The sequence below is a fragment of the Molossus molossus genome, unplaced genomic scaffold (genome assembly GCF_014108415.1).
Source record: "Molossus molossus isolate mMolMol1 unplaced genomic scaffold, mMolMol1.p scaffold_m16_p_1, whole genome shotgun sequence".
NCBI classification, from domain to species: Eukaryota; Metazoa; Chordata; class Mammalia; order Chiroptera; family Molossidae; genus Molossus; species Molossus molossus.
This window is the reverse complement of record NW_023425344.1, coordinates 16,029,046-16,055,464: the sequence shown is the minus strand read 5'-3', so window position 1 is coordinate 16,055,464 and position 26,419 is coordinate 16,029,046. Positions and strand designations below refer to the sequence as shown.

The 26,419-nt window shown below is 39.1% G+C and overlaps 1 protein-coding gene across 1 annotated transcript in view; it reads left to right on the top strand.

The window, feature by feature from the left end:
* PPARGC1A (PPARG coactivator 1 alpha) overlaps positions 1-26,419 on the top strand; it is a 96,920-nt gene that overhangs the window by 40,734 nt on the left and 29,767 nt on the right. The window contains exons 3-7 of the mRNA XM_036281235.1: positions 18,331-18,525; positions 20,263-20,385; positions 21,265-21,469; positions 25,644-25,689; positions 25,799-25,872. Of these exons, the coding sequence (XP_036137128.1) occupies positions 18,331-18,525; positions 20,263-20,385; positions 21,265-21,469; positions 25,644-25,689; positions 25,799-25,872 (643 nt within the window). The remainder of the gene's footprint in view (positions 1-18,330; positions 18,526-20,262; positions 20,386-21,264; positions 21,470-25,643; positions 25,690-25,798; positions 25,873-26,419) is intronic.

Genomic DNA, 26,419 nt, shown 5'->3' with positions numbered 1-26,419 from the left:
TTGACAGTTTCTGCCCAAACAGGAGTTTCCTCTTTGGTTCCCTGGTAGATTGCGGTTTGATTTTATTTGGCCTTTATGGCCATAATACTGTCATCAAAGCTCAAAAAAACTCTGCTTCTCTGCTAATGCTTTCTTATTGCTGTAGCCCCTGAAGACGACCCTGGCACTGTTTAAGAACAGAGAGCACTTGAAGCATGTTGTGTGGTGGTTAAAACTTTCCTTCACATTTCACAGAGACCAATTATTTTCTGACGCCCACAACTCAGATGGAGAGAAGCATATGAAAAGAGTATTTCACTTCTAACTAAAAGTGATGATCAAATTAGGGATTATCCTGTTCTTCTAATTCCTGTTTCTCTGATTTTCATTTTTCTTCTTCCCATGTTTTCATTTTTAAGTCTGCTTTTTTCCTTCATTTAACATTTAAACAATGATGTTGTTACATACCGTTGGCTGCAAACATCACAAGTATGGGTGTGTCTGTTAGAAACACTGCCGTGTGACAGCAACACCTGCCATCCAAAGAGATTCTCTAAACCTACAACGAATACAAAACGAAATGAGAGAATAAAGTCAAATCAAACATGGCCATGGACGTCAAACAGTTTAAATATGTACTGAGGACTTCTTTCCTCTTTTAAAAAAGGTATTCTAAAGGATTTCAGGAACATGTCTGCTGTATTTACTGAAGACTTTATTTTGTCTAGCCTTATTTTTCAGTAAAATGAATTCCTCACCTTATCATCTGCAAACTTTTTCTTCTCATATATATTTCCTGTGATCCAGTGGTAATTGATATATCTGTCCTAGTTCAGCTCTTCCAAAGGGAAGGCGTACCTGTAAGGTTTTACCAGTTACTAAATCCAATTGAGTGTCTAAGAGGAAAGGCTATTTTATCAGGCTAAAGACTGAAATGGCTCATCTTAGGTAATAGATTATGTCCTAATTACATTGGGTTCTTAGGCTTTCCTGTTTTATTGACAAGGTAACATTTTATTTTACTTTTTAATAATTTTATTGATTTTTCGCCCTGGCCGGTTTGGCTCAGCAGTTAGAGCTTTGGCCTGCGGTCCAGAGAGACCCGGGTTCGGTTCCCGCTAAGGGCGCGTACCTCGGTTGCAGTTTGTTCCCGGCCCTGGTTGGTTGTGTGGGTGGTAGCCACTCGATGTGTCCCTTTCATGTCGATGTTTCTCTCTCTCTCTCCCTCTCTCTCCCTCCCACTCTATCTGAACACAAAATGGAAAAATGTCTTCGAGTGAGGATTTAAAAAATAATAATAATTTTATTGATTTTTTTAGAGAGAGAGAGAGAGGAAGGAAGAGAGATAGAAATATAGATGTGAGAGAGACACATCGAGTGGCTGCCTCCTGCATCCCCCCCAACTCACCTGGGGATGGAGCCTGAAACCCGGGCATGTGCCCTGACCAGGAATAGAATTGGGACCTCTCAGTCCATGGGATGACACTCAATCCGTTGAGCCACACCAGCTGGGTGACAAGGTAACATTTCATAAATGATGTTAAAACCATGACATCATTAGAGAAGTAGTGGGAAATGCTTCCAAGGTGTTTTATGGTATCCTCTAGGCCCCACCTCTGACTTAATCCTTGCCGCAAAGTGTGAAGCAAGCTTCTCCCTTTTACAGTTGATTGCACTGAGGTCACAGGGTCCAAATGCCTTGTCCAAGGACACAGAATTATAATTTGAGCCCCACTCTTCTAAGGCCAAATCCCATAAGTTGTTGACTCTGCTTCTTTGGAAATATTCACAGTGGGCATGCTATCAACAGGAACAGAAGGAGCATAAAAGTCCTTGGGCTAACGTTTCAGGAATATCAGATGGCCCAATGCTCTTCTTGGAACAAGCTGAGCACTGTAATAACATAACTATTTTTCTATCAATGGCTAATGCCTGATGTTTTCTGTCAATTGCCAAAGCCTGGAGGTGAAAGGGTGTAGTCTAGGGGCACCCTTAGCTGATCGCATCAGATATTTCAGCCCTGCACAGATAATGGCTGGCTGTCACCATCACAACCACCAGGCCTGGAAAGTTTGTCTACAACCAAAGATGTCACAGGCCAACAAGGACTTGAGGAGAAGGCGCGAATGGGCTCTTGCCTCTGTTCATGGCTTTGCTCTAGAGTCTCAAATTCTATCATTGTTTGCATAAGGGTTGTTACAGTCTGCTTGAATTGTGAGGTGTTGTGAGGAAGAAATAAATGAAAATAAAGTATTCAACGAATTCAACTACAGAAGTATAGCACAAACTTAGTAAATATTGTTTGAATGTGTTTTTTCAAGGATGCATATATCTTTGCACTACATTTTTATATCATGCTTCTTAGTCTTCCTCAATGCAAGATACTACTCTCTATTTACCTCCAGTCCCCTTAAGGGATGGACATGGCAGATTTCACTGCCGCCCCTGTACAGATGGGAAAATTAAGGCTCACAGAAGGCAGGGTCTGTGCCAGGGCCACAAAGTGGAGTGGCCTGAACTGCCCTCCATCAATCATTCAGTCACACTCAAGTTTCTCTCTTGTTCTTGTGTCACACTGTCTATATGCTTTTTATTTTTATATTTTTATTTTAATGCAAACATGCTCATTACAGGAAGATTAGAAAAAAGATAAAATTAAAGTTATGTGAAGTTTCACTTCCTTGTAATAATGTGGCATTTTTCTTTCAGTTGTTTCCCCAAAAGTGTATAGACACGTAACAGCTGACAGCTCCATTGGTGTTTCTTTTCAGATGTAGCCTGTTGAGATGTGTGATTATTCAAAGCATGTATACATTTTTTGGGGACAACCCTATATGTGCATCGGTCATGGGGTGAACAGGTGCAATGTTCTGACTTTCTTGATTGCTTTAATTATATTTAATGGGTATGTTTCATTTTAATGGTATACATCTATATCATTTTCATGGATGTAGCATGTCACTGTGTGGGTTCCCCTGGGTGACTTTTTATGTTCAAACTCAAATGTCCATAGCGTGCTCGGCCTATGATCTGGGGCTACGCTGATTTAATCTGTGAGGGTGTTTGTTTTTATAAGGGATCCAATCAGATGGAGCATAGTCAGGCTCTTGTCTGATGGGTGTCCTGGCCACACACCATGAAATCTATCTGATGGACTTATAGGTACTAAGAAGGATCTAGCACTGGAGAAATATGCTGACAAGAACTAACCAAGGGGTTCAAAGGTCAAAGCTCATAGTCCATACTCCAACTGGGTAATTGAGGTGAGAAGTGGGACACAGGAAAGAGCCTTCCTGGCACAGGGACCAGACTTGATATGCACAGATGGAGGTAAAGCACCCACCTTGTGTGGCAAAGTGAGGGGTGAGGGGAATCTCTGTGAGGGACTGTGGTTGGCACTCATGGTCAAGTTTCTCTGCGTCAGCCCATGAGATGGATTATAGCAAATATTTCGTCTTTCCTCAAAGGTTCTACCACTCAGCCTTTTATAGGAGCAATTCGTAAACCTGGTCCCATTAGACTCCCCATGGTAGCTTTTAAAAATACCGACTCTTGCTCTGGCCTGGTGGTTCAGTGTTTAAAGCAGTGCCTCCCACACTGAAGGGTCGCAGGTTCAATTCCTAGTCAAGGACGTGTACCTGGGTTGCAGGTTCGATCACCGGCCTTGGTCAGGCACATGTGGGAGGCAACCATTCGATGTGTCTTTCTCACATCAATGTTTCTCTCTCTTTCTCTCTCTCGCCTCCCTCCCTTCCTCCCACTTTGTCTAAAAATCAATGGAAAAATATCCTCAGGTGACGATTAACAAACAAACAAACAAAAAATACTGACTCCCACCTCCAAAAATACTGACTTAACTGATCTGGGTGAGCAGGGCAAACATAGATGTTTTTGCTCACGTGATTCTGAGGTTCAGCCCCAACTGAGGTTCACAGGCATCTTTCCATCTGCAGGAAAGACGGTCAGCAGGAAGCTCTCCTTTGAGTCAAGACGTTGTACTAAGAATTATATGTTCAACCGTTGTAGAGATTTAAGTGTTTCTAAGTTATCCCAGTATGAAACCTTCTCTAAGAAAAATAGCCATGCCCTGCTTTCGGAAATAAATATGATTGTTAAAAAGATTGGGCTTTCCTTAAATAAAAGTAGAGTTCTTATTGTTTTAGAGATTTATTTATTCCTCATAGGAGTGTATTTTGTTTACAGGAATTTATTTTGTTAATTTTCTGTGTTCCCCTACTAGAATAAACTCATCGAGGCTAGGGATTTTATAACAGTTTTGTTTATTGCTATATCCCCAGTGTCAGGAATGCCTGATACACTCTGGCTGGGTAGCCCAGTTGGTTAGAGCATCATTCCCGTATGCCAAGGTTTGAGGTTCGATCCCTGGTTAGGGCACATACAAGAATCAACCAATAGATATGTAAATAAGTGGAACAACAAATCTCTCTCTCTTTCTCTTTCTCCCCTTCCTATCTCTCTCTAAAATACACACACACACACGTATATATAATGTGTATATCTATATATAATGTATATATATGTGTGTGTGTATGTGTGTGTGTGTGTGTGTGTGTGTGTGTGTGTATATGTATATATATATATATGAATAAAATGTCTGGTACATAGTAGATACTCAACAAATATTTCTGAACATTTTTTGACACTCAGTTTGACATACAAATCACAATTCATACTCCCAGGAAGCTTATGTCTAACATTTCTCTAGAGTTCTGCACTGGCAACTTCCCATTTACAGTATTTTAAACAATGTTCCGGCCTCAAGAAGAAAAATGGCAAGTGTATGAGAAAGCTTCTTTGCTATTATTTACTTCTATTCTCCTGGGAAGCAACATGGTACAGTAAAGAAACTAAGTTGCCCATAGGATCCAAACAAATACATATTTTGATCAGTTACTTATTGACCTGGGAAAGTGTGTTTAACTCTTTGGCTGCCAGTTTTCTCTTCTCCAGAGCCATGCAGTTGGATGAGTTGACTGTTTTCTAGCTCTTATTTTTACTATTTCTGTAACTACATTCGATCACTATGTGTGCCTATAATTAAATTACTTTGTTTTCTCCTTTGGTTGTTCTGTAAGTCTTGACTTTTTATTCATTTTGCTTTGTACTTCTTTCATCATTTTTCATGTTGTTATAGGCACTTTAAAAAACGTCCCTGTTGGCATCAGTAGCCACTTTGGCTAACCAAATGTCAAATGGTTCCCTGCTGTGCATGCTCCCCACAGATGCATGTAAACCACTGATAATTCTGGATGATTCTGCTGTATAAAGTATTTAAAGATTCTTCACAAGGGGTACACTCAGTCTGGCATTAAAAGAATCTCACTCTCTAAATCCTAGCAGATTGCAGCCTTACTCAGATGCTTTGGAAACCTAAACCCACATGGAATACTTAGATACAAAGTCATTGAGAAGATGCATTTCTTATATTGTATTTATTTGGCAAGTGTTTATTGACAGCCCACTACTCTGCAGAACACTTCAGTGGAAGATGAAATTTGCTAAAGGAGTCTAAGGCCCAATCCCTGGCTCTAAATGGCTCCTACTCTCTTGGGGGAAGGGCCAGGAGCAGCAAAAAGGATATTCAGGAAGCACACTTGCATTTCCTTCACCCTAGACAGAGAGGACAGACTTGCCTCTGATAGCTTGTAACCACCTTGAGACAATTTTCTTTCCTTTTAATGCTATTGCCAAAATATTATAGTAACCAGATCATTTGATATCACCTGCATCTTGGCATCTCCAGCCTTAATATAGTGTATATATCTGGTCGGTCCTGGGCCAGGGATCTGCAGCGGCACAGTGTGTTCAGGTGTCTCATGGTGCTAAGTCTTTATGAACAAACAGCATTGGCTTTTGTGATGGTGTCTTCTAAGCACTACATTGGGGCAAAAAGTGTGCTGTCTTATAGAGAATTTATGGGTTGAAATGGGAAATTTCTATGAAATATTCTTACAGAAACAGTCTACAGTATATTGCTTATGCCCAGGGGTAATATCTACTTATTTGCACCCATAAAACTTGATGAGTCACTTCAGTGGGCCTCCTTTCTGAAGTCCTGTTGTTACTATGTCAGTGATCGAGGCCCATGTGTAATGTTTGTGAAATCTTTTCAGTTTCAAATGGCGTTTCTCTTTGTATATATGCTCCCTATTCGCTCCCTCATACATATGTATATATACATATATATCCTCTATAAATAAACTCTATATTCTCTTTACATATATATTCTCTCTATGGTATATATGTATACATACTCTATAAACTCTATAGTTTCTATACATATGTATATATATGTATACAGTCTGTCCATTTCTCTCTCTCTCTCTCTCTCTCTCTCTATATATATATATATATATATATATGTGTGTGTGTGTGTGTGTGTGCAAGAGCAGAGGGTATGTCACGTGTAGATGTCACAGTTCATCTTGGCGTGGATCTCGACATGATTGTTCCATGCAGTAAACATACTGCAGCTAATGATTATGTCAAACCATGCCCTGTAATTCGAACACGTCAACCCCAACAAGTAACAGATAGGCAATGTCCTTTATACAAATTGAAAGGATTTCTGGGCATTTATGTATTTAATAATTTCAATACCACACTCAAAATCTCTGCATTGTATAGGCTTCCCTCATAGAAGAAAGGATGTTCTTCCCTTTCCCTTTCATTTGTTCCTATCTTATCCCTACCTCAAAATCTAATTTAAATGTTCCCTCTATTATGGGTCCCCCCCCCAACAAATCCATACTTTATTTCACTTATCTATTTATTTATTTCAATCCTCACTCGAGGACATTTTTCTATTTTTGTTCAGATAGAGTGGGAGGGAGAGAGAGAGAGAAACATCGACGTGAAAGGGACACACCAAGTGGTTGCCACCCGCACGGCCCAACCAGGGCCGGGGACAAACTGCAACCAAGGTACGTGCCCTTATTGGGAACCAAACCCGGGTCTCTCTGGACCGCAGGCCAATGCTCTAACCGCTGAGCTAAACCAGCCAGGGCTATTTCACTTATTTTGAACTCAGTCTAGTGCATGAAGACAAGAGTATCATGAAAGTATTGATAACAGCAAACATGGTCCTCACTGAACACCAGGCTCAGATCTGCTCTCCTTGTATGGATTAGCCCAGTTGATTGAAAAATACCCCTACAATTTTAGTATTTAGTACAATTTTAGTACCCCTACAATCTTATTATTATAACATACTACTCAGACATGGAATTGGAGACACAGAGAGGTAGGTAAATTGCCGGAGGTCACGCACCTTGTAGGTGATGAACTCAGCCTCCAAACGCAGGCGTTCTAATTTTGGAGTCGATATTTGCCTCACTGCTTCTTTCATAACAACATAAAAATCTTATAAGGCTTTGATGCCAGTTCTGAGTTGTAAAAATATCTTAAGAAGTCGAGAAATGTTTAAGAATTCTGTGAAAGTATGTAGAAGAAAATCCTCAGAATCATTTAGCATGGTCTATGTAATCAAATAGACTTTAATCAAAATGAACTTTATGATAATTGTGATGGTCACAAAATGTTGAAGAAAGAGAAGAATGATTGGCAATAGAAAGAATGAAGTATCATATGACTAATCAAAGGGAAATTTACAAAGTTAATAAACAATAAGCTGTCGTCAACAAGGAAGCATGGACCGTGAAACATCTAAGCACATTAATGTAAAATTTAAGGAGTAAGAATTCACATAGAATAAATAAAAATCTGTTATTAATAACTATTAGAGCTATTAGAATTATATGTGTTGGAGGAGATAAGTCCAGCATACATGAAATTGTGAATTCAACAGCCACAAAGCAGCAATTTATCCAAACTTACACGATTATCAGAATCACTTGGCTGCTTATCAGAACTTCAGAATCCTTGGACTATTCCTCTAGTATTCAGTTCTCCTCTGGGGGCAGTTTTGCCTTTCGTCAATTATTTGGCAATATGTGGAGACTTTTTTGCTCGCACAATTGGGGAGGTGCTACTGAGATTTAATGGGGAGAGGCCAGGGATGCTGTAAAACATCTTAAAATGCACAGGACAGACTCCCACAGCAAGGAATTATTTAGTCCGAAATGTCAATATTGCTGAAGTCAAGAAACTTTGATCTGGAGACTTTGATTTTGTGTTCTGCAATGGGGTCCAGAAATGTGTACCTCTGTCCAAGGGTCCAGGTTATTCTTATGAAGGCTATAAGAGCTTGAAGATACAAGTATGAGCTGGATTTGTTGAAAAACATCCCATTAAAGAGGGACACTTGAAGTAGGCTTTGGGGGTAGGGGTACAATGTTAACAAACGAAAGGGAAAAGAAGGAACATTCTAATAGGAGAGCCAATCAGTGCAAGTAGAAGTGAAGTTAGGCTGCACAGCAACCCCGGGTCAACAATAAACAGTAAGAAGCAGTCTAAAAGCAACCTCCTCGTCCTCCATGGAAGACATTTCTGCTTCATGGGAAAGAATTGTATTTCCCTACCTTAGTTTTTCTGTTGATAGTTAACTGATAAGGATATAGATTAGACTCGCCTGTGCTTATGCCCATTTTTGCTGTAATAATTTCTTCCATAAAATTCCAACATATAAAGGGACGAAGAACAAGGTTTTATGAGATAGATATGGTTTAGTGTTCAACTCTGCCTGTCTCTCATTAGCCCCATGAATTTGGAGCTAATAATAGGGTTAATGGATGGTTTAAATGAAATAGTACATGGAAGGAAATGAACTCAGCAGCACATAGGAAGCACTCAGGAAAGGTCAGCTGCTATTGACTATTTCTTTTAATTAAAATAACATTTATCTGTTGTAATAGTTATGACACTTTAAAATTAACAGAAAAAAAGTGAAGTTGAGGTTTAAAATGATAATCATATCTTGTATCAATCTTAGCAACTGATTGTTTTAGACTTTGTTTCAATGGAAGAGAATTGAGAAAATTCTGCTTCATACAAATGACTATTTGTAAATAGCTCCAGGTTTTAACTGCTTATCCGTACTTCTCAAGATAATATATATATTTTTTGTTCCTGAGACCAACACAAAATGATTCATCTTGGCAGGTTGATGCAATGTGGTTTCTAATGCGTTCGTAAGATAACACATTTGGGTGTGCACGTTGCTTTCTAAAAACAAACTTGCTGTGTTGGTGTGTGGGTTCAATACCATAAATAGAAAATATATTCTACAATATTTATAATCAGTTCTTACAATAACTGAGCAGATATGCAGGGTTCCATGGAATACAGTTTGAAGAAACCTCTGACTATTATAGATTCCCAGCTTGTAAATGAGTGTGTTATTCAGTATCGAATGAAGAAACTCTCTCTAGTCCAGATAAATTACATCAATTGTTTTCTCTTGATTAGGGAGCCTGATGCATGGACCGAGATAGTAAGTTAGTCTGGCATGATTTTCTCCTCGTAAATCGTCTTGGCTCTTTTGAGATATTTGCAAATTAATTGCTTGATGATGCATTCTCGTGTCCTCCCAAACACCAGAGTTGGTGTGAGTAATTCTTTGCATTGACGAGATTCATCCCAACCCCTTCCTTTGTAAAAGATGGACATTTTATTGACTCTTGCAGATTCGGTGCTTTGGGACTAATTTCAGAATTAGCTCCTCTGTAGTTGTCACTGTTCATATTTACTTCTTTCCCACTAAGAATATATTGGCTGCTTGCCTGACCTATCAGCTGGTGTATGAGAAATGAATGCAAGCTCATTTTAAATCATAGCCTAAGATAAACATGATTAATCCGCTACATCTGCTGGAGGTGGAAAGAGGTGGGCTGTACTGGGCAAACAGCAATGGCACCAACAAAGGGGAAGCGGAAAGTTGGATTCTTAGGACTGATTAGACTTGTAGTGATTATCCTTCCGTACTTTTATTAAGCATGTACTATATTCCAAGTATCTTAATAGTGATCACTCGGGCACTACAGACCTTCTATTTTAGGTAGATCACAAACAAATCTATATTGAGTAACAGAAATAAGTGTCAAAGCGAAAAATAACCAGGAAGGTAGATAGAATGTGCCTGCAATAGTTGGGAAGGTCTCACGGAGAACGTGACATTTGAGTGAACGAGGGGATAAAGGGGGAAGCCATGTGGCCATCTGGCAGAGGAGCCTTCTAGCAGGGGAAACAGCAGGTGCAAAGACCTTGAGGCAGGAGAATGCCTGACATTTTTGTCAGAAGAATGCCTGACATTTTTGTGGACTCATGAAGAGGTCAGAGTGATTGGAAAGGATTCAGATGGATAAATGGGGGTGTTGACAGGGTGAGATGATGTGGATCTTAGTATAGGATAACCAACCATACATTTTAGTTAGTCTGTGATAGTCTGGATTAACCCCTGAGTGGTGGATTATCTATAGTAGTGGATTCTCTGTAGTACCCTCCTCCCTCACACACACCCTCAAAAGTGTTCTGGCTTGGATGATAGATTATATGGTTATCCTAGTCTAGTAGGTCACTGTTAGGATTTTGGCTTTTACTCTTGGAAATAGGGGAAGCCATGGAGACTTTGGTCCAAAGAAGTCCAAGCTATGACTTTAGTTTTATCGGGATCACTTAGTCTTCTGGGTTGAGAATGGACTGTTGGGGTGGGGTGGAAAACGGCAAGGGTGAATCTGAGAAGCCAGTTAGGCACCTGCGGGTTATCATTGTGGTCTGCACAGTGCAGCCAGAGTAGAGTTGTTTCATTTGAGGCCATGCAACTCGCTATTGGTGCACAAGGCACTAGGAGCCATTCTCCTGACGTCTGATCTGGTGTTTTGTTAGAGAACCTGGTTTCTCTCTTAGTTTAAACGTGAGGAAGTGTTTTGAGAAATAGACATGACACCCCTCCCTTTTTTCCTTCTGAAATAGCTCCTTTTGAGTGCATCAACCCTAGTTTCTTAGGGCTTTCCCTTGAACCTCCAGGTTCACACTTTTAGCTCATGTAACCTCTTCAGAATAATGGACTTCACATGTCCAGTACATGCTTATTAACTCATGAGTGTGCAATGTATGTCAATAAATTAGAATGGAGTGTAAGTACAAATGTGAACATACATTTCTACCTATTTAAATAGGAACATAAATATGAATAGGAATTACATAGACTTCCATAAGTCTAAATAGATCTGTGTAGACAATTCAGTTTTGCTTATATTTATTTCCACTTGATTCTCATTTTATTTTTGTGGGAATTATCTTCAGTGTATCATCATTGGTTTCCTTACAGTAGATAACTGGAAGGAAGAATCCTTGTGCTTAATCTATACTCATATAATCAACTACAATTGAAAATGTGGGACTACACTTAAGAGATTGAAATATATTTGCATAGATTTTAAATATGTACATTTGATATACAAACTTATGTGTGTTGAGGGGACATGGGATGTTATGTATAGACACATTTACATATATGATATTTTAAGTAGCCTATATGTTCATGGGGAGTTACTCAGATAGTGAAATTCAATTCTTTCTACTAGCCAGGAAGTCAATAAAACCTTACATTCCAACAACTTTGGTATCCCCCAGGGCAAATACTTGTCACATAACATGCTTATCTTATCTCTCCTGGGAATAAAATAGGGGAATAAGCTAACGCTGGAGGCATTTGTAAGAAATAAATAGATACAAATGTGTTTTTGTAAGACATGTATGATGTAAATAGGAGATGGTCTTCATTATCTTGATTACGTTTCTGTTGCCCGTATATGTTTGAGATTTCTTAAGTCATTTTTTTCCTACCTTCAGTTGCCCATCCTCTTTTCAAAACCTTTTATTCCATATGCGGAACAAAAAGCTCATGTCTTATTTTAGGGACGTTCTATTGAATGGAGTGCAGGTTAGCGACGTGTAAGAAGCATCACGCAGGAATTCTGTCCATTTTTTGCTGGGGTGTGAGAAGGTGGGCAGAGAAACTGTGGGTGCCCTTGCCTGGGTGTAAGAGAAGCAAGAGAAACCACAGAACATTCGAGGAGAGAAAGAGAAGAAAGAAGGGAAAAGAGTGAGAGTTGTGGGAAAGTGGGTGTTCAAAATATTTACCACCTTTTCAGTAAAGGCCCAGCCCACTGAGTGGACATGTGCTTTGTCCTGTTAAAATGACTTTAAAAGAAAGCGAAAAGCCTCAAATTCTATTTCAGTGGTCTAGTTTAAATTGTTACTTTTACATTTTATTTCAAGAAAAATTTTTTTCTTTATTGCGAATTCAGCTTCTTGCAAATCTTAATCACATGTTATACATCAAAACCAAAATTTATACACGCAAAATCTTTTTGGATTTTTGTGCGTGAAACTGAGACACAGAACTTTACATATGGACATTCAGAAAGGAACTCCTACGATCATGTGTAGTCCTCATTTGAACCCCTGAATCTATCTTAAAAGTTGCTTTCTCCTTTATCTATTTCAACTCCTAGCGGGGCCTAGTGGAACAAATAATCCAAAATGGTGGATAATCCAAAAATGTCATTTATATTTGGCTTCAGAATACATTACCAGATGTTACTGTAGCAGATTTCCCTTCCTAATTAGGCCTCACTTAAAGTAGGAGTTAATTCTGTCTTCATTAGCTACTTCCAAATCAGCCGGATGGGGCAAGGAGGAAGCCCAAGGCATGTTGGGTATTTGGGAGGAAGCTGGCCCAGTGCTAAACATTAGCTGCAGATCGTGCGCGAAGGATGAAATTCAGATGTGGATAATCAAGGTGATGGGCATGTGTACTGGAAATGTTTACTGAGCACCTTCTTCAAGAATTCTCAGGCCTTCATCCACTCTTTTTATCTCCCTATTAATTATGAGTGCAGAAGAATTCTGTAATAGGAATTAGGCAGATAATAACCTGAAAGTTTATATAGAAAACCAAAAAAAAAAAAAAAAGAGGCTTGGAGAGAGGTTAAGTGACCTCTCACACAGACTGATCTCTGAGTAAACAGTATGTAAGATACTGAAACTGATTAATGAGTGATAAGAAGACCCCACTGTTTCCCTCTTATTGATGATTTGAATAACGAGGAAGCAAGACTTCTCCTGGCCTAATTCGCATTAAGAGAGCTAAGATAATGAAGCTGTGATTAAATGGCTATTAAACTATTTTTATCAAACAGAGATCAAGCGAGTGTGAGAATCTAGGGACGCAGAGTCTAATTGCAATTCTACAAGAGGTGGAAAAAATTACTACCGTGAGCCAGGCACGGTCCTTTCAGAACAGCCTGCATTTAGAAATCTTGGGGCTACCACATGCCGCTTTCACTCCCGGGTTCTCCCTCAGGGGTCGGGGTCGGTTAGCATTGAGTCCCTCAGCTCCTCCTTAATGTGGTGAATTTGCTCGCTCTCTCTGGGCCTGGGCGGGTGGAGGAGTGGAATGCACTGCCTGCCCCAGGGCGTATAACCGATTGGAAGGTCCTTCTGCCAATTGCTCACAAAGGAAGGGCCCAGATAGTATATACTGGATCCAGAATTTCAATGTGGAGGTGACTCTGGGCCCCTGACAGGGCAGAGTTTACTTTCCTTCATCTGTGCCTTTCGAATGATAACACACTTTGTACAGGTCACACGGGGACCCTGCCGTCCGAAAGAGCTGTCATGGACTTTCTGATTTTGTTGTCTGTTCCGAACTGTCATTTATTAAGGATATGACATTGCTTTGGAGTGGCTGCACATTCTACATTTGGGTTGTTCATATTCATGTATGTGTATCGTCTGTCGCTAGACATTCTTTATACCTTGAGCGAGTCTTTGTTGATGGGCTGACTGTATTCTTGGAGAGCCCTTGGAGCATGCAGTGTTACTGTCACACGCCCTTTATTTAGGTTGGAAGAACAGCAGCCACTAGCCCTGCAGAGAGCGCGCAGGGTCGGACCCGCCTGGGAAATGCTGCTTGAAGGCGCAGAGCCCAGTGGTGGAGATGCCCCTGCGCCCTTTGTGCCTCTGCTGCCCCCAGCGGCGGTCAGCGGCAAGGCTGAGCTGTGTGGCCCGCACACCGCCGCCCTGGCGATCTGCTTGCTCCTTCTCACTTGGCGGCTTTCCTTTCTTTATCAAAACTTATTTGAAGGTAATACGCGTGTTTTTGTTAGAACAGTCCTTTTCAGTATCTAGGCAGCACTATCAGAGCCGAGTCTTTGAAAGGTTATCTTGCAATGTCGTTTTACTGACGAACGTGTCCCCATGACCTGTCACCTGTGAACACACGTGTGTTGCCAGGCCAGTGGGCTTCATCTGCAGCAACTTTGATGTATTTGCTCTGTCAACTGGAATCAAAGGAATAATGGAACATGACATTAATTGTTGAGCAGAGTTCTTTTTGTCGTATCTGTTGCCTTCTCAGGGGTGTTTGATTGTTGAAACTCATGATAAACTAATAGAAATTACTACGGTTAGGGGCAGTGTCCATTCAAGTTTACATGTAGGAATATCTGTTGAACTTTAACACAAAAGTGTCATTGAGAAATATCAAACTTTTTTTCCAAGTCTTTTTTATTGTTAAAGAAAACAGAGAATTTGAAATACTAACATCTTTTTCTTTCTTGATTCAAGTACGACCTTCCTAAAATAATTGGTCTTGGAGTACTCTCTCAGTCATCCACATGCAGGGACGATAATTAAAAGATTTAAATTATTTTTAAAGGACACTGACTGTAAACAATGATTATAACCCTACTAGTCCATACCAGTTGAATACCAGTCTACTCTACCTACATACCCCAACACACACACACACACACACACACACACACACACACACACACAATTCCAATTTTCCATTCCCATAACACTTGCCCTCTCATTGTGGTTCCAGTAGAGAGGAGAATTAAAATGGTTGGTGGTTTAATCATATCTTGTAAATTAATTATAACATTATCAACCTCCAATATTTCTGCCATTGTATTTGGTGTACATTCACCCAAGCTTATTAATGAAATCGGGGGGAAAAAACTAATTTAAGTGTTCTTTGTCATTTTGGCTTGATTGGAATTATTGTAGTTTGTTTACACCAGGGATAAAACTAAGGCGCTATTGTATTATGTGATTGAAAGCAAATAGAGGCTTGTAATATTGCAGGAAAGCCAAACATGAAATTTAAATTGGGGTAAACAAAATTACTCACTTATTAGTAAATATTCTTAACTATTTTTTCTTGAACTATTTTTAAGCTTGAAATTAACTCTTACAAAAGTTGGGATACCTGGAAAAAAATGTCCTATTAACTGAAAGTGTATGTGAGTTTGTGTGTGTGCTTGAGATATTTTATTTTTTTTATTATTTTCTTTTGTTACAGATGTTTCTCCTTTTTCCCCATTGACACCCTCCTCCCCATCCCTCCCCACCCCATCCCCAGCTTTGTTGTCTATGTCCATTGGTCATGCATACATGCATGTAAGTTCTGTGGTTTATCTCTCCCCCCACCCAACCCTCTCTCCTCTGAGGCTTGTCAGTCTGTACCCTACCTCTATGTCTCTGGGTCCATTTTGTTCATCAGTTTGTTTAGTTCATTATATTCCACAAATAATTGTGATCATATGATATTCGGCTCGGTTCACTTAGCATAATACTCTCCAGGTCCTTCCATGCCATCTCAAAGGATAAGAGATCTTTCTTTCTTACAGCTGCATAGTATTCCATTGTGTATATGTACCACAGCTTTTTTTATCCACTCATATGCTGATGGACACTTGGGTTGTTTCCAGATTTTAGCTATTGTAAATAGTGCTGCTATGAACATAGGGGTGCATATATTCTTTCTGATTGGTGTTTCAGGCTTCTTAGGGTATATTCCTAGAAGTGGGATCACTGGGTCAAATGGCAATTCAATTTTTAACTTTTTGAGATAACACCATAGTGTTTTCCACAGTGGCTGCATGCTTGAGACATTTTAACATTGTCTTTTTTAGATACTATGGAGATATTTATATTAATGGAAATTTCATGATTTGGGGATATTTAAAATAATAATATATTTCATTTTATTATCATTTTTATTCCAAACTGTTTAATAACTTGGTTTGGTTTTTTGGTATGTGGGGAAATCTAAATTTTAAAAAAATTGGAATCTTAGATACCAAATTATGATCCTGGCTAGAAAAGCAGGGAGTATTTTCCAGTATCTTCACTATTCCAGTTACATCGTCCAGAACCGAGGGGAAAGAGGGGTGTTCAGTAAGGTTTTATTATTGAATTGAGCAATTTGGATTTTAAGGAATCAGTCAGTTTATGGAAGGAAGGGGTGCCATTTGGAAGCTAATATTTTATCCCTTCTGGTTAGACTTTTTCTTGTGCATTTGTCTTAAAACCCGTGCCATGGTCACTTTGCTCACAACGTCCAGCCAGTCCAGGGCATCAGGAGAGGCATGAGGGAGAGGCATTATGCAAATGTGAAAACTGCCCAGTAGCGTCTGCTCTGAGTAGCAAATAGCTACTTCTTGGCCTCTTGAATCCAAAAGAGAGAGAAGTCTGGATGGAGGCTGATCAGTAATGAAGGAAAACAATTTTTGTGTGAAAATGGAAGGTATACATGATAAAGGCCTGCCTAATTTCTCCAGTGATACAATTTGATTTTCTGATTAGCTGTCTTATTCTGTGATTCTTGTAATTTTGTCAGGTCAATTAACTAGAATCCACTGCTAGAGAGAAAAGGAGTGTGAGCCCCGCTGGCTTCGTTGGATGTCAGCAGCTTAGGTGCATTTTATAATAGAGCCTGTATGAGATAATTTAGCTATTGTTAATATCATCGCATACAGAACTCAAAAAAAAAGACCTATCAAACAGGTCACATTGGACAAATTATGTGAAGTGCTAAAAGAAGGAAAAGAAAGTGGTATAGAGAAACACATATTCTATGCATTAAATGCAGATCAGTGAATTATTTAGCAAGTAATCACCTATACTGTATGCCCAGCATTGGTTGCTTAGGTGCATTAATATAGCACATTGCACTATAAACAAAGTGCATAGGTTTCAGTTTGGCAGGTCTTGAAAGTACTGAAATAAATATTATTTTTTTATAGTATACTGTGTAGAGGTTCTTCCCTTCCACTGGAGTGGTATTGGAAGGGCGGAATGTGTCCTGTTTCTCCTTATACCTTCAGCACCTCACCTGGTCTGGACATAGAGTAGGTATTCAAAAATATTTGTGGAAGGAATAAGTGAACATTAGCTTTCCAAGGGTGTGTTGGTGGGAATGAGTATGGGAAAATAAATGAGTTAGAGTGTTTTTGGTGGAGCCCCACTAGAAGTAAGTTTGCATTAGAATCGTGCCATTGGCCACAAGCAATGAATGCATTTAAGGGATGTTACAAAGTAAGACTGTACTTAGTGACTGGACAGATAAATGTTACTCAAGGTAGTTCCAGAGTTGAGGCCTAAAGAATTGTTACCCAAACATGAGAAGTCTAGAGAAATAGTAGTTTTGTCACAATAGGTCCTAAGTTTGAATTTTGGAGACGAGGGAGCTATTTTCATGTAGAAATGTCTAGTAGGCAGTTATAGATTCATGACTGAAGTTAGGAAAATTGTTAGGGGGAAAAAATAAGTGATTGTGGAGTGTTCATGAAAGTAATTGAAATCATAAAAGTGTACAGTTTCTCTTGGTATAGTTTTAGTTCCTGTTGATGTTCAGAGTGTTCTATACATTTAGGTAGGTATGATGTATAGGATATTGAAACACTATACATAAAGATGCCATAAATGATGCCATCAAGTCCTGAGACTCTCCAGATTACCTTTTTATTTATTTTGGGAAACAAGACATAAATATGTGGAAAATGAATGTGAACAAGACAGAAATACACACACACACACACACACACACACAGCAGTTCTCAACCTGTGGGTTGTGCCCCATTGAGGGGGGTCGAATGACCCTTTCACAGGGGTTGCCTAAGACCATAGGAAAACACATATTTCCGATGGCGATTGATAACAGTAGCAAAATTACAGTTATGAAGTAGCAACAAAAATAATTTTATGGTTGGGGGTCACCAAGCATGAGAAACTGTGTTAAAGGGTCGTGACATTAAGAAGGTTGAGAACCACACACACACACACACACACACACACACAGAATTATATAAGCACTGACATAATAAATTGCTAAACTGGACAGCTCGACAATCAGAAATTGGTACATTAGAGGTATTAATTAATTGTGTGTTTCATACCAAAAGTGATTTTGGAGTTTAGGGACGACATGATCTTTGTGCTCTGGCATGGACATTCAAAATTCCATGTATTGTTTACTCATGTGGCTAAACATGTCCAGTCTATGCTGATGAATAGTGTTACCCATCTCCCAATGTCAACTCACTGCCGTCTGCTTCTGTTTTTCTGTTTTTGCAGAAGATAGATGAAGAGAACGAGGCAAACTTGCTGGCAGCCCTCACAGAGACCCTGGACAGCCTCCCTGTGGATGAAGACGGACTGCCCTCATTTGATGCACTGACAGATGGAGATGTGACCGCTGAGAACGAGGCTAGTCCTTCCTCCATGCCTGACGGCACCCCTCCGCCTCAGGAGGCAGAAGAGCCGTCTCTAGTAAGAACCCTTCCTACTGTTTAACAGGAATTGGAGTTGCCTCTGGCTACCCGCTGCATGGGTATGATGTAGTAACAATAAGGTCTGGATATTTAATTTAGACTGATGCAAGGACAATCCCCAAACATGCTCGGAGATGCAAATTCTGTGACTCTGTGTTTAAAAAGAGTGATAATGCCGTCTTCATGTGACCTTACTGCATTTTAAACTGCCTTTTGTGTCTATTTTTTTGTGTTTATTTCTCAGTATTAGTTATGTTGATGGTAGAAATTTTGAAAATGTGGATAACCAAAAAGAACAGACTAAAAATTCACCTGTAATTTCTAATAACTTCTAATATGCAAAATGATTGACATCTCCTCTTTCATTAAGATACAGCATCAACATGTTTGTGAATTTTAAATGTGTGCATTATTTTTAATGGTTGTATAGTATTTTATTATTCAAAATGTCCTAATTTATTAAGCAATCCCTATGGTTGGATATTTAGTCTTTTTTCCCTATTTTTCACTATCATAAATTGTATAATAATTGACATATTTATGGTTCTATTTTTATGCATACAATTCTAGAAATAGAAGATATATCAAGGGGTATATAATATTTTAAGGCTTTGGATCCATAATTCTTATGAAGATTGAAAAATAATAGCACATTTGCAACCAAAGTTACCAAAATTTATGATAGGCAATGAAGAGTGACTTCTTTTCAGTGCAGTGCTTGACCAAAATTTTATTAGTTCTAAGACACAGTTCTACCTTCTCGTCTGTGGTAGCCATTTGTCATTTGCCATAAATCTGATATAAGAGCACAATATGCAAATTATGAAATGTCATCCTTCGAACTTTAATAATGTGCTTCAATGTGTCATTTAGAGGTTGTTTCTTGCCCATTTCTAAATTTTTAAATGTTAAAAGGACTCCATGTAAACATATGGAGACCCTATATGTATTCCTTTGCCTTCTGTGATTTCTGGTTAATCTCTTCATAAGTAGTTGTTATTTATTCCCCAATTATTTGTCAGTATTGAGGGCTTTGCTGTCTAGGACTCTAGTTTCTTTACATTGATATCAATGATTTTCATCCACACCATTGGTTCAACTGGGAGGTGTTGTCGACCTCGAATCTTGCTCCATGCCCAAGCAGGAAGGTCCTGGAAGGCCCTCAAGTCAAACAAAGAGACTGAGGTCAGGAGACAGTAAATGCTCTGTCTGAGCCAGAACTCACATCTATTTACAAATCTTCTTCAAAGATAGCCACTCTTTCATTCCAAATATTCATTTAACCAGTAGCATAATCTACCTTATTGTGCGCAATGATTCAACACATCACAGAATCTTTCATTTATTGCCCTTGATTCAGTTATTGATGGTAAAATGTCCACATATTCCCTCCCCAGGCCCCAAGTCCTCATTTAGCAAGGCAGTGTCTCACCTAGGAGTGATTTGGAAATCCTTTTAGAAAGATCCTTAGCCTTATTTTGTGTACTAAACCTCAAGTGTAGGGAAAAGAAATACTTTCACAGTTGGTAGTGTAATGCCAACATTTTCTTATTTTTAAAAAATACATTTTTGTTAGTGCTTTTGTGCTAAGGTGTGATATGATTAAAGAGTGATAGAATTGCTTTTTATAATTATAACTACTTAATCATTTTAAGTTTAAAATTTTAATAACCTATTCGAATGCTTAGAAGATTCATCCCTTTCTTGCTTTTCCCCTTCTCTGATATGTTTCTAGCTTAAGAAGCTCCTGCTGGCACCAGCCAACACTCAGCTAAGTTATAATGAATGCAGTGGTCTCAGTACCCAGAACCATGCAAACCATAGTCACAGGATGAGAACAAACCCTGCAGTCGTTAAGGTACAAAAGTAAACTTTTTCATACAGGAGGGAAAGGACCGAAGGGTTTCTCCTCGAAGCTGTAAAACAAATCAGAGGCTTATTTATAGGTGTTCATTCAGCTGGGTTCGTGCAGCTGCTTCGTAATGGTGAAACTGATTAGGAAACAGGTTTCCAAAAGCAGCTCCTGAGCTACTTTAAACTAGGAAGAGTTCATTTACGCTTTGTCTTTGGACAATTGGAATGGAAGTTCCGCCGTCTGTTACTCTTTGCCCACTTTATTAATCCATGCAGCAGTGTGGGCTACAATTGAATTTGCTGATAGGCTGGCATTAACTACAAGTGACTTTAAGATTCAGGATTGCTGTTTTGCCAGCTGTCCAACCTGAGAAAGATTGCTCCAGAATCACCGAGAAAGATCTGTCTCTGCCATTAATTGGATGGAATGCTGGCGATGATATAATTCGGTTAGCAGGCTGTATTAAACAATGTTTGTCTTGCCATTCATTGTGAGTGAAAACGTAGCGTTAAGGGGTACTTAAGAGAATTGTGAACACTGGGCTCTAGCAATCAGTGGCAAATTAAGGTTTAAACCAGCTTTTTTTTTTTTTTTCTTTTTTTTTATTCACAGCAAAGGCGCTGTAGGGTCTTGTTAGTTACATGTTGCTGAGTAAGAACATTGAAATGTAGGAGAAATGAAATAAAAAGCTGCATAAATGTCATTTAGGAATTTTAAATGTAATTTTCTTGCCTTGTTCTGCAAACAATTATTCACAGCTCATAGATCTAGTACACTTAGACTGAACACTTCATTGAAAATCTCATCTCTTCAGAAAACCTATATCCATTCTGCTAAGGTTCAGTTCACTAATTTTAGCTTTCTTTATGCCTTGTTTTTAAGACCGAGAATTCATGGAGCAATAAAGCGAAGAGCATTTGTCAACAGCAAAAGCCACAAAGACGTCCCTGCTCGGAGCTTCTCAAGTATCTGACCACAAACGATGACCCTCCTCACAGCAAACCCACAGAGACCAGGAACAGCAGCAGAGACAAATGCACCTCCAAAAAGAAGTCCCACACACAATCGCAGTCGCAACATTTACAAGGTAGGTTGGGGACCAAACCACATTCCGTGGGTGAGGGTGCTGAAGGCAAAGCCAGCATACACCAAACGTGGGGCTCCCATTCTCATGGTGTCTCTCTGGAAAGAGAATTCAGCACTTTATTATAGATGGGGAAAAAAAATTCTTCCTGTACACAGGTTGAACATATCTTATTTATCTGATATACAGCCTAATTCTCATTCATCAGACAGCCCCCGAAATGTTAGCCCGGTTTGGGGTGACCAAGTGGGCAGCATTGCAACCTCAGTGAGGCTTAGGTGAACTCTGAAATGCTGAGATAAGTTCTGAGCAAGCTGGGCTAGGCAATTCATTGCAGAGCCTTTATGTTTGTCCCTCTCAATAATAGAAAAAATATGGCATTGTTGATTTGCTGTGTGTATACTGTAAGAAATTGTAAATAACAATTATGGGGCCTCTTGCGATTAAGTGCATTTTTTCCTTTTTCTTTTTTTTATAAAAGTACATGTTAGGCTCACATATTTTATTTTGTATATAAGGATTTGGAAATTCCTAAAATTTAAAATATGTGTTTTCTATCTTAAAAAATATATATTACCCAGATTAAACTAAACATCTAGGTTGGTTTTTTTATTATCCCCATACATTATGAGAAGGCTGACACTTCTGAGTCAGATCTAGATGATTTGGGGAAAACCTCTCTTGGCAGAGATATAATTTTCTTTTCTTTTTTTGGCTTCTTCTTTCAAAATAATCTAGTCTTGCCCTGGCCAGTTGGGCTCAGTGGTTGGATGGTCAGCCTGTGGACCAAAGAGTTACGGGTTTGATTCCTGGTCAAGGGCACGTACCTGAGTTGCAGGTTCCATCCTCTGCCCCTCTCGGGGTCGTGTGGGAGGCAACCAATCAACGTGTCTCTCTCATCGATGTTTCTCTCTCTCACTTTCTCCCTTCTTTCCTACCACTCTATCTAAAGATCAATGGAAAAAATATTCTCGGGTGAAGATTAAAAAAAAAAAGAGGCTAGTCTTATAAGCCCAAAAAGAAGTTGTTGAAAGTTGCCGTTGCTTAAAAACATTCCAGTTTCCACGTAAGCTTGACCTCTACCCCTGTAGGGGAAGTAGGCATATTCTAATGGAGCATCTGAAAACACCCACCTCTTGTCCTTTTGTTTTCCCTACTCCCCGTCCGGCTGCAGGGCCTTAGCCCCTCACCCTGTTTTGAACCTGATTACTTCGCACAGGTGTGCTGCTGCTGCGGCCTTCCAAAAGCATCTTCCCTCCCAGCGTTTTGACGTTTCCTCTCTCATCCCCACCTCTCCATAAGCCCAGAATTTTCAGGAACCTTCCTTTAATATTTTAAATTGGCTCCCCATTAGGTTTTTCCTGGGGGCTGTCTCAAAATCACTATCCATCCATTTCTGTCAGTTCAGGGACATATTTTTTCGACATGAACCAAATTCTCTTAGCTCGCTTAGCCCCAATCAGCCCCTCACACTCGCTGGAAGGGTTTTTCCCAGAGCAGAACCAGCCATGCTGGGAGATGGGTGGCCGCAGAAGGCCTCGGGTGGACGGCCCGCTGGGCTCACTCTAGTGAGTGACCTGAAGAATTCACCAGGTTCCTCTCCACCTCCTGCTCGTCATGCGTTCATTTTCTGGAGTCCCGAGCTACATGAAGCCTTGTAGTCAGTGAACCCAACCCAGCAGCGCATTTTAAAGTTTCTTTTGGTTTGGGGAATTTCATTGGTGCTTTTGGATTTTGAGATTCTTCTAAAACATTTAAAAATTTTCTTATCACTAAATGTTACTCTAAACTGTTGCAAACCATGGCTGGGAGGAATTAATTTGGCCTATGGAGGGAATATTCCTTAGAAGAGATATGCTGTGTGTGGGTGTTTGTTGTTGTTGTTATTGTTAAGGTATATGTCTGTGATGAGCCATAAAAAGCTTATCCAAGGACAAAGCCTTTGGACTATATATATTCTTGTAGTTAATAAAGGCCTAACACAAAACAAACATGGCTAGCTGTTAATAACTAACAGGAAATAAATGCTCAGCTTCAGGAATTATTTAAATTATTACTCAAAATTTGCAAGTAAAACATCTGAACGATTGGAGACAATAACTTCCCGAGTGTTCTTTGTAACATGGCGAGGTCAGGTTGTTTAAGTTCCTTAGGATAAAAGTCTGGCCTTTGGCACATGTTGGTGTTCCATTTGTTCACTTATTCATTCATTTGCTAATGTATTCATTCATAAAAAAACTGTGATCTGCATGAAAAAGACGAATTTTCCCCGTCATGGATCATAGAGCCTCTGGAACAGTGTGGATTCAACTCTGAGGGAACCAAAACAAAACTCCCTTTCTATTTTTTTGCCATTTTATTTTATGATTCTTTTCATCAGTGCCCCTTTAGTGAGCTTTTGTGAACATGGGCATATTCAGGGACCAGACTATGTATGTGTTTTGGGCTGTACCCATCTGATGGCCCTCAGTTGCTCTTTGCCTTTGGTCCATTAAATATGGCCACTTCTTTCCTTCCATTGTCCTTGGCCTTACCTGAACCCAACTATCAGAATTTTGGGGTCTTCCTTTGAGCATTTCAGAAAGCCTACTCTACCCCTGGGAACTGGAAGTCTAGTTGCTGATTCTCAGTGTGTTTTCATCCTGTGAGCACTTAGTTCCTATCTGATGACGGTTTCTGTAGAAGCTGTATGCATTAGCCTGGTTAGTAGTTGAGCACTGTGAAAGTTGGTCAAGTTCCTTCATAAGGGTGCTCTTTTCGAAAGGCTCATTATATCAGACATACTAAAAAAAGTAATGGAAAGCCAGTTCATTTATCTGTATATATGAAGAAGCCAATCAATTAATGCACCTAATTTGTAGAAGACAGCGTGAGTTCACGTTACCGATCGCCCATTGGGTAGATGAGAAACCATTCCAAAGTTTAAAAACTAAATCTAAATCTACAGATTAAATATGTAAATACTATTTATCCAAGTAAAGTACCTAATTTCAGCCTAATTTGGAAATAAATAATATTTTCACATTTCAAAGGACCTTAATTACTGGGGTTGATTAATTTACTTTAATATCTATTGGTTGTGGTTCCTTTTGATAATAGGAGGAAGGAAACATACGCTGGGCCAAGTCTGCTGTAGCTATTTTTATGGCTCTGTCAATATCATGTAGCATCTCAAAAGATTTTTATCAGGTTTTTCACCCATAAAATAAGGAAGATTATTCTAAAGACCTTTTTTATTTCAATTCTATGATTTTCATTACATAACGACTATCTCTTGACGTTCTGAAAGTAGATATTTTACTGAGAAAAAAATCGACATACGTATATAAATATGTCTTTGTAGATAAGCATATATATATATATATACATAATATATAGAGATCTACCCCAAGGGCATTTCTCATTATGTTTTCCCCTCCTTGTGTTCAAAATATAGCACTTCTAGAAGCAATTGAAATTTTGGAGTAAGAAGAAGATTCTTATTTCACCCTGTATAATTGGGCAATGCCTTCTGCAACAGGTTGTTTAGGAAGCATGAAAGGAAGTAGCCCTCTTTACAAAGCTATAGGTCTCTCAACAAATAAACATTGTTTATTATTTATCAGATTCGAGGAACTGAACCCCTTTTCAACCATCTGGGTCCATGTTCACAATTTGCCATAATCTCTTGATTTTTAGTGAATGGAATGGTTATTGGGTGAGCTTTGGCCTCATACAAATAATTTATTCCTGGGCTAGATATAAAATTACATGTTTTAGGAGAAAAATCAACTGAATATTCATAGCGTTCTGTCGTTTTGTAGTTGCTCTGCTCTTTTCTTATCTAAACAAACCGTGTATTGTATTCCAAATTAAAACAGAAAACATTATTTCTGTCTGATGGTATGATGCAAATTTGGTATCCTTAACAGGGATGCTACATTATCTTTTCTGAAATTTTATTTTTGTATGTTTTTTCAGTGATAGTGTTCTGATGCAAATGTTATTTAGAATTTTTTTCTTTTTTTAGCATAATGGGCTGTTGTCTGACTTTAACCCAATATTCAGGGATTTCCTTACTTTTGTTTTCCAGTTTCCAGTTTCCAACCTGACTGTTGTAAAAAGCAAACAAATTCTAAAAAAAATAAATAAATAAACACTCAATATTTCATAATTAGTTTCCTTTTTTTTCCTTTAGCCAAACCAACAACTTTATCTCTTCCTCTGACCCCAGAGTCACCAAAGTAAGTATTAAGAAATGTAACCATTTTCAGAAAGGGAAGGGGGTGCTAATACATTTGGCTACAGCAACTCCATTTCAGTTTGTTTTTATAAATGTGCCATATCTTCCAGTGACCCCAAGGGTTCCCCATTTGAGAACAAGACTATTGAACGAACCTTAAGTGTGGAACTCTCTGGAACTGCAGGTGAGCTTTCATTTCACTTGGAATTGTGTGTATGTGTGTGTGTGTGTGTGTTGAATATGTATTACATAATAGAGTGTTTTCTTTATGTGATTAATGACATGAATAGAGAATAAACAACATTGGGTAAGAAGTTACCTATAAATATTTCTAGTTGGTTATTTTCTGTAAGAGAAGACATTTATTATGGGTCAGACTTGAGCCAGAGTCTCTGATGTATACAGGATGAAGCAAAAGTAGGTTTACAGTTGGTCATATGGAAAATAATACAATATTCATAAATAATACAAGAACATACTGTTTCGTGCACTCACCACTATAAAGCTACGTTTGCCCCCCTGTATGTATTACTTTTGCTCTGCCCCCACACCCCATGTGTATTGCTGCTTTGGATCCTCAAATAACCCTATTTCAGATTAAGAGAAGCCCAGCCAGTGTGGCTCAGTGGTTGAACATCAACCCACACACCAAGAGGTCACCATTTCGATTCCTGGTCAGGACACATGCCCAGGTTGTGGGCCCGATCCCCAGTGGGGGGCATGCAGGAGGC